Source organism: Manduca sexta, chromosome 28, assembly GCF_014839805.1.
Source record: "Manduca sexta isolate Smith_Timp_Sample1 chromosome 28, JHU_Msex_v1.0, whole genome shotgun sequence".
NCBI lineage: Eukaryota > Metazoa > Arthropoda > Insecta > Lepidoptera > Sphingidae > Manduca > Manduca sexta.
Genome location: NC_051142.1, coordinates 2,485,156 through 2,502,091, shown reverse-complemented (window position 1 = coordinate 2,502,091; position 16,936 = coordinate 2,485,156). Strand labels below are relative to the sequence as shown.

Genomic DNA, 16,936 nt, shown 5'->3' with positions numbered 1-16,936 from the left:
CGTAATATCTCGTCATGGATCGGAAGTCGAAAGGACTTGACCTTTGGCGTAGGGTCATGACGTGACCTCACGTTTTGCCATTTAAATGGCGTCCACGTAGGTGTACGGGAATGTTACATTTATCAGGGCTCGGGGAAATATACGTGTAGATGTATATTAAGCGATTTTCTCTATACTCAGAGGATAAAAGGAAATTTAGGTAAATATATTTGTTTCTTAATAAATGGATGTTATTGACAGATCTGAAAAATATATTATCTTATTTGATTAGGGATATTCAAGATATTACGGAAGAGTGTTTTTTTTCTTATAACGATACCAAGAAATGTTTTTATTTAAGAAAAAAATATGTATTATATCGCTATTTAGAATACGACATAACGTTTTAACTTTAACAAGAAAAGGGAACGTAAGAAGACATACATGATTAAAAAGCCACAAATAAATTAAATTCCTAAAGTCTAAAATCTAATCTTACGTTTCCACTACACTCAACAAGAAACACCGACGATATTTACAAATGAAGTCTTGTAATATCAAGCCGTATCACTGTATTAACATACATAAACATGACTAGTCAATTATAAACATTTATAAATATCTTCTTACTGCAAATCCAGTTGTGACTTTTTTATCCGATTTTTCACAAGACAATCTGCTTGCAACTTGTAAATAAGAAGTCGATTTCTTTGTGGTAAATTAACTGATGATGTTAATATGGCATATTCAAGGTATAAATTGATAAGTTGTCTTATGATTAGTTATTTTATTTTTGTTATAAACTCTGTTAACATAATTGTTTATCGACTAATGGAAACTCACAGCTAAGATTCGAGACGGCAACATATAGATAATTAACAAAATGTATACCAAAGGGTTGTTTTATTAAAGTTGGGCTGTAGATAATAACCAAGCCCTGAACGGAAATTTGATCACAAAAGTCAATTTCCTTAACATAATTTAGATTTATTTTTGGGTTGTGTTATCTTTTTGGGAAATAATTTTCATAATTTATTCGACGAAATTGGTATCTTTGAGGTTAGTTAGTATTACGATGCTTACAATAATAGGAAGACCGTAAAATGTATTTTTTTATAGCAAAAATTCTATACACAGAATGTCCTCTGACAGTAATTTATTATTACGACTGGTGATGTGATTTTATTAATAAAACTTACACGAGACATATTAAATTAGTCGAAAACAACACGGTTTTACTTACTAATTTGATGTGATTTTGTTTAAAGGTTTCTCAAAATGACAGGATCTGAAACTTGCAACGCCTTAAAGCGACTACTTAGTTTTAAGTACAGAGTATTCTAAGAATTTATTATTCTACAGTCGACATAAGTTGATGCGCACATTGAAAACTTTAAGTCGTGTACAAGTAAATTTTGTCCGGATCAAAAATAAAAATCTACTCTAAAATAAACTAAAAATCGTTACTTTATTTTAGACAAAGAAAATAAACATTCCTATAAACTTCACGTGTAAGTATAGGTGATTTGAAATTTTGACTTTATTCAGGTATTTTTGTGGCGAATTGTTTTGAAAATAAATATTCGAGGCACCGAATATAGTAAAAATTTTTTGTTCTATTAGCCATTTTAGCCTGTTGGCTCGTAATGAATCCCCATACAACTGAGTTTTTGAAAATTTATTATAGTTGATACATTTTTAAATTACTTAACGCTTTATACGTCGTTCAATCGCAGGAAAATAAAATTTCTTATTGTATTAATGGTCATATTTTAATTTTCACGAATTTTGTTGTCTACTTTGTCGACTATGGTCCCTAATAAATGGTATTATTATTAAATAGCCGTAAGTAAATTAAATGTATATTTGAGTAAAATTGTGTCAAAATCCTTCAGCATACACATATTGTACTGCCATTCTTTAGTTATCAGATATTACACGCGTATTACATAACTTAAAGCTGGAAATTACAAAAATATCTGCAATTATTAACATTGCGTTTTAAATCTTACATTGTTACAAACAAGTTACATAATATAATGCACTTGGAATTGCAGTTATGAATTGATGAGCAGGCAGGAAGCGATCGCAATGGTTGCCTTTCTAAAACGCGTGAAATTCGAAATATGTAGCCAATTATAACATACGTAACGATTTGAGTAACATCACTAGTTAATTGATTTTAATTCCTTCGCGTTTGTGGTGCAAGTGATAGGCGTGAGGTGATAACATTGCGCAGTCAGTTTCTAATGGTGAGCTAGAGAGAGCAGTAGAATGTAAAGTAACGTTCTTACGAATGCTCGTTCAAGGCGAGTCAGCATTAGTAACATTTCTTTCTTCTTTACGTACCTCACTCCGTGTCGCCCGCGCTAGTGCCTTTGCTAGATAAAATGTTATACTGATACGCTTGTTAGTTTCAAAATCAGGTTACATCAAAACGTCGATGTTGTGTTCTAAGTTTGGCTTGATGAAATATAAATACAACGAATGCTCATTGTTCTGTTACAAGTAAATGCTCTGTTCTATACTCACCTTTAGAAAGATATGGTCTTCGACTTTATCGTGTTTGTTTCTTACTAGCCTATGATTTTAAGTCATACGATCCGCCTAATAATCGGACTTAGGAAATAGTAAGTTACTTAATACGACTAAAATGAACTCATGTACTCAAACTTTACTTCTTTATTGGATTGTATAATTTTCATGTAATTAAAATAACAAAATATGTTGATACCAATTTCTATGTCAGAAATATTTGGATCGTTTGTATAATATTGGATCCAACGCGCTAGGAGTAAGCCTGTGTCTTGCGCCGCTAGAGACGGGAGCAATTGCGCATACGCAGGACATTTAGATCAGCAATGCTGTGCAACTAGATTTGCGTTTATGGTAAGCTTTACATATACGGTATAAGAGAATTCCTTAACGCGGCAAATAAGTCACTAATGTAACTATTATGTCATGCCTGGGAAATGCTGAAGTCACGAGTAATCTCAGTGGAGCCTTTATGAAATTTTCCTTTAGGGCCACGTGATGGTAAATTATGTCGATGCAGATGTTAAAAACAAAGGATTTATTGTAATTTTTTATGCTATGAATATATTTTGTATCCACAGCACTCGGTTGCAAAATTATTTAAAGACATAGAAAACACCGAAATATGGATATATAAGAATTTCTATTCTAATTAAAATAATGGAGGGGCGTACAAAAATATTACATTACTTACGAAATAGAAAAATATTACATTAGTAGATTCGAGTAGATACATTTCGATGCTAATATCTTTTTATTTACACCTTCATGAATACTTCTTTGATATTGAAATGTAATTTTTTCAAGATATTTTCGTGGGAAATATGTTAGAGCGTAAGTTTTTTTTGGATATTATTATTTAATATAAAAACATAAAAAAATAACAAAATAAAATATTGTTCTTGTACAAAGTTCTGTAAAGAATCAAGGCCGAACTTACAAGGCCCTTAATGTAATCTTTTACTCCCACGCTCAGAATAAATCGATTGAAGACATGTCTAAAATAATTTAAAATGGTTCAAAAATAAACCTTTGTGTATGTCTTTGGAAATAACCGAGTTTATTGACCTAGGACCGAAGGGATTAAAGTATTGTCAGTAAAATAAATAAAGGACAATAAAAGACATTAACATTTTTCATTCGCCCACAAAGATGTGACTTCTTTGTAACATTGAAATGTGATATCTTCGTATTAGAGCATAAATAATGCTCCTGATTATACAAGACCATAAACAGATCATTTTGTAAATAATATGGGTTTATTATCTGACATTCAAAAGTATTAAGTAGCTCAGTGAAATATTAATACCGTCCATTATTTCAATATCGGTTTCTGAACTCACGGTGAATAATTTGTATTTTGTTTTAAAATGTTCTAATTTTCGACGTTTCGATTTGAAAATGGAATATTGATATCGAAATGTAAATATTATCTTTCCTTTGGGCTGTTGTATGCCGATTTTATTTTTGTTAAAAAATCAAATAAATATGGAAATTCGTTTCCAGTTCGACGGATCAATTTTGTGTGACGTAAATTCAAGTATCTATATTCCATATTAAAAAAAAAAAGTTTTACACATTTTTGTATCAAATATTTTTTTAAATGAATAGAATGTTAAATAAAAATAAATGGCAGCTCTCAGAAAACTCACAGAAAGTAAGACGCATCTTATTAACATAATGACAATCTTCTCATTAAAAAGTAAATAAATACGTAACACGAGGTTACAATGATATTACCCAGGAAACAGAATTCAATTATACAAGTTAAACGTGTGAACTGTAAAGAAGTTCCGATGTAAGTGCAAACAATTACGTAAAGGATAGCAACAATGATGTTGATGACAAAGTGCAAAAACTCACGCTTTCAACTTTCTTCATACGGATACGAATCTACATTGAGTTGTCGTGAGAGCCGTTTCGTGGGAGACTCACGGCGCGGCGCGGAATAAAACAGCCGGGGGGCAAGGGTGCCCAGTCTTACTTTATTATTGATGTCTTGCATTGATTAAGTAGGCTGTATGATTATTATCTAGTATTTTGTTACTTTAGACCATAATAAAATAATTATTAATGTTGTTATAGCATATTATATAACATGTTTATTATATTAGATTATTGCATCAGTTTATGCGAAGTATAAATAAACTATGGTGATTAAGGTGTGGGCCCTGACGAAAGAATAATGGCACTCCATTAAGATGATGCGAGCGAACACCATAAAACTGTTCTAATGTTAAGTGAAATGGGATTGCTCGAGGGGCATAAAAATTCAGCCATTAATTTTTAATTCCCCCGACATTTTCACTTAGTACGCGTCTGTAATTATAGTAACTGTTTAAACGAATGAAAATGGCTTAATGATAGCTATTACCTACATGAGGTTTTTTAAATGTTTTTCTTTGCAGTGTGATATAAATTAATTTTATTTTGCAACCAAATGCCAAAACGGATAGATCGCTCGAATGATATTAAAGCATTGTTTTAATATTAATTCTAAATACTGTATTGTCAATGGATATGAAATTATGTTCTTCAAATTGAAACAGAACTATCTTGTACTGTTGTTTGAAGCACAAAACCACACGATAGTGATATTGCGCTCTTAGCAATATTTTGTTTTATCCATTGCATAGGTAAACTGGATTTTATTTTAATATTAAAAGCTGCAGTAACAATTATTTGAAATCTTAGATGCGAAAATGAAACGCGTATTACGCGTTATTTATTTTGAAAGTATTTACACAATCACATAAATTTGTTTGTTAAAAAAATAATTCAATAATATTTTGATTTTATCCGAAATTGCTACTCTGCTTCTACACTTAAGAATCAAAATTCGAATGTCCTTCAAACTGATTTGTTAACATCTTTGGAAACATTGTTGTATTACTAAACAAGAACAATAGAATATTTTAAATATAAAAACGTTATGCATAAAACAGTGCGTTGCTTAATTTTCCTAAGCCATATGCAATATGGCAAACACATTTGCGAATGTCACAACGTCGTGGGCGATGCAATAACCTGCAACCTCTTCTAATATAGTTTGTGCATAGAGATGAATTGCTTTTGGCCATTGTTATCACTTTTTGTAAAAAAAGATTTGTCATGAGGGCTAATAATTTGCCTACATGGTCAAATAACAAATTTAATTTAATTTGTGAAAAATATGCGATGACGAGATCAGTGTGTCAAAATATATATTTTCTAAGCACTTAAATATATTTTTTAGACGAAAGGCTGTAGATAAAAACCAGATTAACTTTTTTGCAGCATTAACATGTATTAAAGAATCAAACGAATCGATTTACTCTAGATAAACATTCTAATGAATTGTGTTCGTTTCTTGCACTTTAATCGCTCAATACTAAGTTTGCATAAGCGCTAAACAAAGCATATTCAGTAGCAAACATTTGTCCTCAGCAATAAAGTACTCCCACATAAAGCATAGATTACTGTTTGGAACTAAAACTAGAACACCGTTCGCCCATAGATCATGATTTGCAGTTTGAATTTACACGAGCTAAAAACAAAAGTATTGTTGTAGACATCTTGACGCCAAATTGGAAATGAACGTGCAGTTTTCTCGTATCCCGGTGGAATGGAAGCATTGTTTCCGAAGATGAAAGTTCATCACTCGTGTTGTTTGCTTCGTTCTCATGAATAACTCATAATGGTTGTTTTGCATTGGCCCGATTTACTTGTAGATTCAGAATTGTTCTAATATTCTTTATACATGTAAAACCTCAGTTTTGTCTCGCATCATTAAGTAACACCGTTTGACGTCTGTTTCTGGGTTATTTTCTGGTCGGGCAATTAATTTTTTGACTTGTAAGGCACGAAGAAAGGTTCTTTTATATCTGATATAGCAAGACGCTGTTTCACATTATGGTAAGGAAAGAAACTTCATCAAACTTGATAACGTACTTAGCTACTAGCCTAGGTACGTTCCCATTTATATATTTGAATAATCCATATACTGCGTTTACTGTGTTTCAATGTAAGTAACATTAGGTTTTGCTCACCGCTCCTACCTGAAAAGGGTTCTCCGGAAAAAACGTCTTATTTTCCCGGGATAAAAAGTAGTCTATATCCTTCCTAGGATCTCAAACTATCTCCATACTAAATTTCATCGCAATTAGTTTAGTGGTTTAGCCGTGAAAGCTTTACAGACCGACTAAAAGACATACAGTTACATTTGCATTTATAAGTATGAATTATGGTCCTAATTTAAGGTGGTAGCTCAAGGTCCATTTTCATACATTTTGTTTCGGCTTTAATCTGGGTAACTAAACAAGTATTGGCAAGTAAAGAATTTAAATTCACGTCTAGTTAGTGATTAGTTCTCGCAGTTGAAAGAAAAATGTAAACATAATTAATAATCATGGATATTTCTGCCTTTAAAATTTCGTCATATTAAATTTTAAAGGCCGAAATATCCATGATTATTAATTATTTTTACGTTTTTCTTTCAACTGCGAGAACTAATCACTAACTAGACGTGAATTTAAATTCTTTACTTGCCAATACTTGTTTAGTTACCCAGATTAAAGCCGAAACAAAATGTATGAAAATGGACCTTGAGCTACCACCTTAAAGGCAAATCTTGGCCTTCCATCTGTAAACTTATTTAACTGGTATCCTCAGCACGTATAACGAGTATTAATAATTTGCATCAAGTAGTACATTGCATAGGCTGTGCGCAAATAACCTACATACGTCTGGCAATAACACATGACACGAATCGACGTCCGTTCTAATATACATATAATAAAATGCGAGGATTGCTCGACTGTGCAGTCAGCTCTGTCGAAAAATAGAATCAATGTTATTAGATTTGTCTGTTATTTAGATAAGAATCTGTTTCAGGTAAGGTATCTATCTAATTAATTTAGATCTGTATGTAAATGTTTGATTGAGGTTGTCAGAGAAATATCCTAAGTCTTAAAGTAGTTGTATTATAAGCATTAGTCCAAATCTTCGACATGATGGTTGAACTGCAACAAGTTCATTTGATTCGCTGAAATTATTTCTGTCTCGATAAAGTATTGTTTTGTGTTACAATGATCAGTTAAGAGGTAAATTGTAACCAACTCCTGCGTTTTTAGAGCCGAGTAGTTTTACGATATGTGTATTAGAGTTTTTATAAGTCGTATAATGTATTCAATAAACTGTTAAAACTTATTAAATATCGTACTTATATTTGGGAGGCAGACACATGTATATATTTTATTGTAATCCTTTCGACTTTAACTTAATGAACTGTGACTACCTACCAAGTTCATTTGCAATTTGACATTAATTAATTATGAAATAATTTGACGCAAAGAAATAGGTGACAAAACAATGATTAGCTAAACAGTGATTAATGCGTCTCTTAGATGATTAAGCGACTGAGGCGGCAATAATTAATGCGGATAATCAATTAGTAACAGTCTGACATCTAACGTTGCAGTCTGCTAGCTTACGTACTCTGTAATCTACCAGTAAATGTCTTTATAATTCGAAGCTGCTTTATTTTTTTAGATATAAATGTTTTGTCTCCATATTAAAATTAGCTATATAATGTAAACAGTATTGAGGAAACGGCAGGGTCCCTGAAACTCATTAACTGCAAAAAATTATAGGAAGTAATATAATTAAGGAAAGAAAGCAGCTGAACTAACATTTCGAAATTTCAGATCTTCCATGTTTGACGTTAATTATCTAAAATCTTAATTAATTAATAAATTTAGATGATTTTTACGTTTAATACGCAGTTTTTTCTCGTGGCTCCAATCGCGGGCAAGTGGTATTACGAAATAAAAGTTCCGTTCTTTACTTTTCCTATATAAAAGTAATCACGGTTTTCTTTAAGACTTGGTATATCTCTTCGCTAAATTTAATTCAAACTCATTCAGCAATATGCGTTCTTACAAATATATAATCACACACTTTCACAATATTAGCAAACAGTACGTTTTAATCGATGGCTCCTAAGTAAACTAACGTATCTAAAAAAAATGCGATATTCGCTTTTTTACTTAACTGAAAAAAGTTAATAAATAAAGATTATGAATAAAGGTTTATTTTGTCCATTAACTTTTGAATTAAATGGGTTTGGTAGTAAACAGTAGTAGTATTTGTTCCAGATACGACAGTTTATTTAGAAACCATTGTATTATAAGCCTAATAGTTTTTTGTCTATAAAGGGTGGGCGAATGTAAACAGCAACCGAACCCGCGTGCAACGGTTAGTAAACAAATTAATTAAGCGTTCACCATCGAAGGTCGAAGGCTTCGGCGACACCCACTGCCATTGTGCGGGCAACAATGGAGCTTCTGAATCAAGATTGTGTAACACCTTTGACGTTACGGTGTACGTGAATTGTACAATTGTTTGGTAGTTGATTTTGAAACTTGTAGGTCAGGTAATGGGGTTGGTTTTTGGAATCCACTTTTGATCTGAGCTGGATAGCTTAATATTGAATATTTTTTTATATTTTGCTAATGTTTTCGTGTGTTTATGCGAATGTTAGACATTGAAATTAAACAATTCGGGTGTTGTATGAATATAATAATATAACTAACCGCGATAAAAGCCATAACTAGTTTTATATTTTGGTTTCACAAAAAATTGCTGTGAGTCTCAACAGCTTCAAGAGACAACTTGAGCATTACGACTTTAAGTTATAAGCAAGTACATTAGTGGCAATCAACTTACCACAAACTGAACAGCTCGTCTCGTCGTTTAGTACAAGAAAGCAGTTCTTTTTCACTCATTTGAGTTGGCCTGCCAACTTGTCGACTTTAGATCACATTGCCTTATTAACATTAAAATGCATTATTCTACTTTTACTAGGCTAATGAAGCAACGCCTTGCAAATAACAGCTTCAATTTAGGTAACTAATAAGTAATAACGTATTACATGGAAATATATTTCTTAAAGGTGATTAGCGAATAAACCTGTTAATAGGTAATCGCCATTTGATGTACAACAAAAACAAGGAAAAGATGTTTGTCATAAGAAATCTCTATTTACTAAATTAATTTAATAGCTACTTTTTGTAGGCACTTGTGTTTTCTGTAATTTTAGGAAATTTTAATGCTATATTAATATTATAAAGGGGTGTATTTAATTAGTTTCGTTCCAATCTTTGAAACTAATGTGACTTTAAAAATTCTTTTGATAGCAACAAGCTTCGTTGTTTCCGAATTACTGGGTTTATTATTAATTCCGTTTGGATAAATTCGATTTACTGGATTTCCCCCATTCAATACGCATTAAAGGATTAAAGTACTTCCCTGATATTTATTAAGTTTTTCTGAACCTTTTAAGTAAAGAACATTCGCGGGCGGAAATGCGAGCAAAATCTATCTTTAATAATGAAACTTCACCGAGCTATTTATCATCATCATCAGCCGCAAGATACTGGTGAACATGGATTCCTCAAAGATTTCCAGATAGACCTAAACGACCCGCAACAGCAACCTCCTGCGAATTTTATTAGGTCATCTGTCCACCTCGTGAAGCTCCCACGAGCTACTTATACGCGTAGGAATATGCGTGCGGCCAACTGACCTAAAAGCATTTCACTTCACTGAACCCAAAAATTAGAGTACAGATTTAATATCCTCGAAGAGACCCTTTAGTAAATGAAAGCATGGGGTAATAAGCCGCGTTCGGTAACGCATATTGTAAAACATTTTTTCCATGCATTAGCTTGATTAGTTTCAGAGTGGTTCGTAAGAAATTAATAACGAACGGCACGAAATCCTCTGACGTTTAGCTAACTTTGAATGTTACTCGAATTGTTGTTGTCATCGATTCATTCGTATTATAACTATGTATGTATATATTTTGCATGAGTTCATGTTATTTTAACAATGCATATGCCAGGGCCCTTATTCTGTATGATAGTGTAAGCGCGTAACGTGGCCGTGTCATGTTATCTTCGAGAAATGTGGGTGGAATGGTATTCTGTAAGCCAAATCTCTATAGTCCTAAACATGACGCGTTGTGTTGCGTGCTTGTTACGCACTGTCAAAATAACATGTGAGATAGAGAATAAGGGCCCAGTAGTAGTATATTTATTTATTGTCAGTTTTGTGTTCATACGTTAGGGTTGTCACAATTTTCTTAGGGCAAATCGGTTTATTATTTTCAATAACTTATATAAGTCTACCGTTACGATACATAATTCCCCTACACAATGTTAGCGTTAACTATTGTAGAACGGCATATTGACTACAGCCACAGGACTTCCGATACAGAGGGATTTATCTCTTTCCGACGTATGGCAACCCTATTATAAATACTGCACACTTGTACACCTTTTAGTAAGTTCGAAATTCGTGCTTAGTCATACGGAAATATGTCTTATGGTCCTCTTTTATCTGCTGGAATGATGGTTTTTAATCTGACATACTTATTGGGAGCTACAAACCGTTCTGTTATAACTTTTGTTACAAAGGAAACAAAAATATTATTATGATTATGAACTGATGTCATACGTCACTAACATTATTTGTTAAAATAAACGGCGAATTCGAACCTTGTTTATTAAAACTTTACTTAAATAGCCTGTTGACTTGGACAGGAGATCAAAATACTTATTATCATGTATTTACGAAAGTCTTAGGTGTTTATTTGAAGAATCGGTCGCAGATTATACTTATAGGTTTTTTGTTACTAGGCCTTATTTATGAACTCAACGAAATGGTTAGATATGCCTGAATAATTATATTTGAAACTTAAATAGACTGCTTCGGTGGCGTAGTTGTACTGCATACGCGGTACGGCACCGCTCTGAGGTCCTGGGTTCGAATCCCGGGTCAGTCAAAGTGATATTTGGGTTTATCTGCCCAGTATCAGCCCGGAGTCTGGAATTTGTGCCCGATATGGCGATATAGAATCGCCCCATCACATCATGGGACGGAACACAATTGGTGAACAGTGGGTGCCCTGGTTGCGCCTCTGCATACCCCTTTGGGGATAAATGCGTGATGTGTTTTTGTGTTGTTTAAAACATAAATACTGATAACATTAATTTAAGGTACCCAAAGTACCCCATTTAGTTGCAGATATCATAAAGTTCCGGTACCTTCCGGGGCCGTGTGAAACGCCCCACAATTCGCCATTAAGATAAAGTGTGACAAAGTGCTTTTGCCAGAAGTTTTCCCATCAAAGTCGTCAGCTGATACTTTAGCCACACCCGCTTTCATTGTTTTAAATATTCATATACTTTTAAATATAAATGTACATATTTTTCTGTTTTGGTTAATTTGCGTATGCATGTTGCTTTCTATTTGCTGTTCTTGGGATTTTTTTCCTCTTATCAAAACTTCTGTGCCCATTTTTTCCTAATTTAATGAATCTTTAGGAACATTATCTTTATTTAATGTTTATTATTTTTTATTTTGTAAATACTAAGTGTATGTAAATAGAGTTTAATATGTGTATTTTGTTTCATAGGTTAGAAGTGTTTTCAATTACTAATTTTGTTTTAACAATATACGAAGGAAAATACAAGCAATACATTGTCCAAAATGTATTGTCCATATTGTCTATTCATAAAACGCATAAATTAAATAATGGAAATAATAATATAATATTTTGTTTGCTATTCCGTGAATAGTATGTCCTCTGTATGAAATAATTTTGCATTTAATTTTCGTTATTATTTCAATTTATTCTAAATTTAACTAACATAACATTTGCAAATATAATTTTGCGTTAATAATTTTTAATTTTATTAACCCATAATCTTTTATCCTAAATATTTACATAAGGCACCGCGTCGACGCTGTTAAATAGGGGACCGTCCTGTGTTTCATTTTGTACATTATTCTATACGTAGTGGTTAATAATACGAAAAAGAAACCCCCTGCGAAAACTGCATTAAAATTGGTTAAAAAATGAGCCAGTAATTCATATTTCAAATATTACTATGTGCCGAAGTGGGCGCGAAGTGAGAATATCGCTTCATCTCTTTCTTTCGCACGCGTCGTAATGCCCGATGACGTCACACGTGGGTATTGCGCCTCTTTTCTGTTTCTTGTTACTTACCCCTTCTACCGAAATTGAAAGACTTATAACTTGGTGATTTTTTACCCGATTTAAATAATTCTTTCTGTGTTATAATTTATATAACGTAAATATTTGATAATAATAAAGAACAAAATGAGTCCGGTCCCCTATTGTTCAAAGATCAATTTACTTCAGCAAATATCAGTTTCATGGTAGAAGAGTTTCTCGCTAACAATTTGTCATGATCTGGGTTAAACCGTATATTTTATTTTCAAGCAATGTTTCGTAATACATATATAAAAACATAGTTATAGACAACTCACCGATGAGGCTCGTCCAATGCCGTCCAGTTGACATTATGCAGAACAAGTTCTCGAGCGGTCTGTAACAACGGGAATGACAGGCTAAGTGTGCATTCAGGTTGACATGGTGGGCTGGGTACCCAATATTTTAATTATCATTAAGAACAGGTAACATTGAAAAATTTGCCCTCTAAATAAAGATAAAAAAAAACAGTAAAAATATCTCAAGAACATATTTTTAGTCTTACATTAAATATAAAAATAATTAAACCGCTTTGTGGATATGATAAAAGTGGAACGCTGTGTAATTGATGTGAACAAAATAATTTTATTGTGGTTGACTTAATATTGACTATTTTTTATATAAGTATTTCGGAATATTTGTGGCAGGTTTTAATCAAATACAAATAATTCCGATGAAAACACAGAATATTGTTTACGTGAGCTTCTGAATGCGGCTCTGTCGTCATGCACGTGATCTTTGGAAAGCCTTTGTGTCGGTATTGATTCCGAGGCTCGTAACACAAGCTGCGTTAAATACTTGTGCAGACAGATACATACCACGCATAAAGCATTCATTATATTTCTATAATAAATATTCACGTTTTGTTTCTTTTGTCCTTTTTAATTCGCTGGGATTATTTTATTTCATGTAAATTAATATAACCGATTACTGGGTTTTGTATACGTGAAAATGTTTTTCTGAGATAAATATTGCCTTCAGCACTCAGGAGTAATGAAGCTTTATACTATTAGTGAAATAAATTTCAAAATCGGTTTAGAAATTCCTGAGATTCGCGCGTTCAAACAAAAAATCTCTTCAGCTTTATATATTAGTATAGATTAAGCGATAGCCTAGTAAAGCAGCGATAGCCTAGTTGGTTGTGGAACGGACTGCAGAGACGAATGTCCGCAGGTTCATATGCCAAGGGCACACACTTCTGATTTTTCTAAAAAATTATGTGTGTATTCTTTGTGAATTATCGTTCGCTTTATCGGTGAAGGAAAACATCGTGAGGAAACCTGCATACCTGAGAAGTTCTCTATAGGAATTTCGAGGGTGTGTGTAGTCTACCAATCCGCACTAGGCCAGCGTGGTGGACTAAGGCCTAATCCCTCTCAGTAGTAGAGGAGGCCCGTGCTCAGCAGTGGGCAAATATATAATACAGGGCTGATATTATTATTATTATAGATTTACAAGAGCAAGTAAACGTGTACAAGTTGATTCCGCAAACGATTTTTAACGTATGAGATTAGTACGTCGCATTTTTTGCATGCCCTGATTGATCTATCGGTTACTCAGAAAATTGGATTTTTCTCGACCACTTTATTTTTTGCCTTGGTAAGTTAAACGATTTCCCTAATTTTGCCTTTGTTTGGAATTTGGGTAGTATCTTCATCTTGATAATACAATGCTGACATGCAACATATTACAATAATATTTATATCATTAAACGATAGATAAGTTAGAATGTATCGGTATTATATGAAAAATTACGACAAGCATTGAAAATAAATGATCAGTCAAAAAATATAAGTGTATATTTACTGGTGGTAGGTCTCTTATATGGGAGAATCCGCCTAGGTATGTACCACCACAATGTCTATTTCTGCCGCCAAGCAGCAGTGTGTAGCCACGGTTGTGTTCCGGTTTGATGGACATTGTAGCTAGTGTAACTACTAGACATAAGACTTAACATCATAGTCTCAGGATGGCGAGCGCAGTGCAATACCAAATAATACTTTATAATTCAAGGCGTTGGATGATTTTTACTATTTATGGGCGGGCATAGCGCTTACCACTAAGCAAACGGCAAGCTCGTCTTGTCACTAAAGGCAATAAATATATATGCCCGCGTGCAATACTCAGTATTGGATATATCGAATCTAATCAAGCAAAGTAGAGGCATATAATGTGCTATTTCTGATGAGATGCAAAGAATATAAAGTATTATTATGACGCCTGAAAGTCTATTTTTAATTTATTCTAAAAGATTGCGTTATTTTAAGTTTCTTAGTTAATATATTCGTGCATAGTTTATCTCAATACTTACCCCTTTTAATGAAGGCAGTATGGAGTAAAACCTTTTTAATTATCAACATAGACTATTTAAAGGACAAACTCAGACAAACTGATCATTTTATTATTCTATATCAGGACAATTTTTTTTTAATAAATATAACTTATTGATGACAATATAACCATAAATAATATAATATTTAGTAACAAGGTTCAGAATATTGAACTCTGTCTATAGTGAGTCTGGCTTAAGCCTTTGAGTCTTGAAGCATCTGCTATTAAACAAAAATATTATTATTTTATTGTTTTTTTCTTAATATATGTTACATTTAGAGTTACATTATATTGTTGGATGTAAGTGTTTTGGCCAAGTGCTGTAATACTTCATTAAATTTATAAATAAATAAATGAATTAGTAAAATTATTTTTAGGAGATGGAATGAAATATCACGAAATAATGTATTGGTATTTTATAAATCATAAATTGCCTCCAGTTACATTATACACGTACCTTTTTGTTAAAGATTATATAACCTGAGTTGACCGTGACGATAATATCAAGTTTTCCTTTTAATTATGTGAATATTTTAATTGTTTCTCAAACAAACAGACACATCGAACAAGGGCAAAGGAAATATCATTCTTATATCATTTACAACGAAAAATCAAGCATTGTACATGAATTTCAAAGTTTCACTATAATTTCGAATAGGTGGTACAAATAAAACTATTTTTTATAATTAAAATTTGACACAAAAATTGGCACGACTAAGACTACTCTGGATTTGATTTTAAGTACAGTGTAGATCAAAATAGTGTGTATGCTATGGGTAGGGTAAAGTCCCTTGCCACATGTGTCTATCTGTCTGAACGAAAATCATAAAGTATTCAATAGATTTCGATGAAATTTGCTATCGAAATAAATTAAGACCCTGGGAAGAACATAGGCTTCTTTATATCCTAGCCCTTTTATCCAGGAAAACTCTACCACTTCTTATCTTAAATAAAGTAAGCCTTATGAAGTTTATTGTAGTAAATAAAAAACGATCGTTGATACGGACACAAAAGTTTAAAGACAATTTAATATTTTGAATCTGTTCTATTTCGACGCTGATTTGTATTCAGAAAACATAGACGATTTAAATCTGCTTGGTGCTGAAGGGCAACGCTGAGTACTTAATCATTTGCCACGCCATTCATGTATTATTATCACTAATCGTTGCTATGATTCGACAGGCTTCTTTTTAACCTATGGTTATAAACAGTGATCCATCATACGAATAAACACGAGGTCACAAACAAGTAGTAAAGGGCAATAAAACCTTGATATCGATACTCGGATTAAAAGTATTTATGGCTTAGACACCTATACTTATAATCATCATATCAGCCTCATAATCGTTCTAATTCTCAAACTCATAATTTCCTTTATTTAAATAGTCTCACAGAGTCTTTTGATTGTCATGAATCTACCACTGCTTCGGAACGTGTTATCGCTTTGAAGAAGAAGCGGCTTAAGGAGCTGTCTCAGCAACATGGTTTTAATTTCCAAATTATTTTTCCATTTTTTTTAAATCGTGGACCTTATTTTTGTTAACAACGACATTGGCGAAATAATTTAAAATGGTTGCTATTTCTAATTGAGATTTTTACGTAAAAGTACGTTTTCATACAACTTTTTCGACATAAATAACAGAGCACAAAGTCTATCTATGTGCCAAAGTTCACCCAAATCCGTTAAGTGGTTCCCGAATTTACTGCCTAAAAACATCTTGACGTTTCGCAATTTAAAATATTTGAAACTATTGATATCGATATCTCGTATCGTCCGCCAGTCGATATCGATGGCAGCATCACTAGTGTGCCGAGTTCTCACGGTGCGTTCCCATAGTTGCATCAATGCCGTCCTCGGTAAAAATGACGAGCATGTCGCAACGAAATTCGCCGAGTGAAAGCGAGCAATTAGTACGTGTTATGTAAGGCCGAATTCGAGATTCGGTCTCCGAGAGATAAGCGGCAACAATGTGTGAATGGATGAATGAAGGTCGTTTAATTCATTCATGAGTTGTGAACCGTGAGATGCTTGGG

General features: G+C 32.9%; 1 protein-coding gene across 2 annotated transcripts in view; it reads right to left on the bottom strand.

Annotated features, from left to right (window-relative positions):
* Positions 1 to 16,936, bottom strand: part of LOC115443322 (protein obstructor-E) — a 48,843-nt gene that overhangs the window by 15,169 nt on the left and 16,738 nt on the right. For both annotated transcript variants that reach the window (XM_030168679.2, XM_030168678.2), the window contains exon 2: positions 12,850 to 12,908. In XM_030168679.2, the coding sequence (XP_030024539.2) occupies positions 12,850 to 12,883 (34 nt within the window). In that variant the 5' untranslated portion in view covers positions 12,884 to 12,908. The remainder of the gene's footprint in view (positions 1 to 12,849; positions 12,909 to 16,936) is intronic.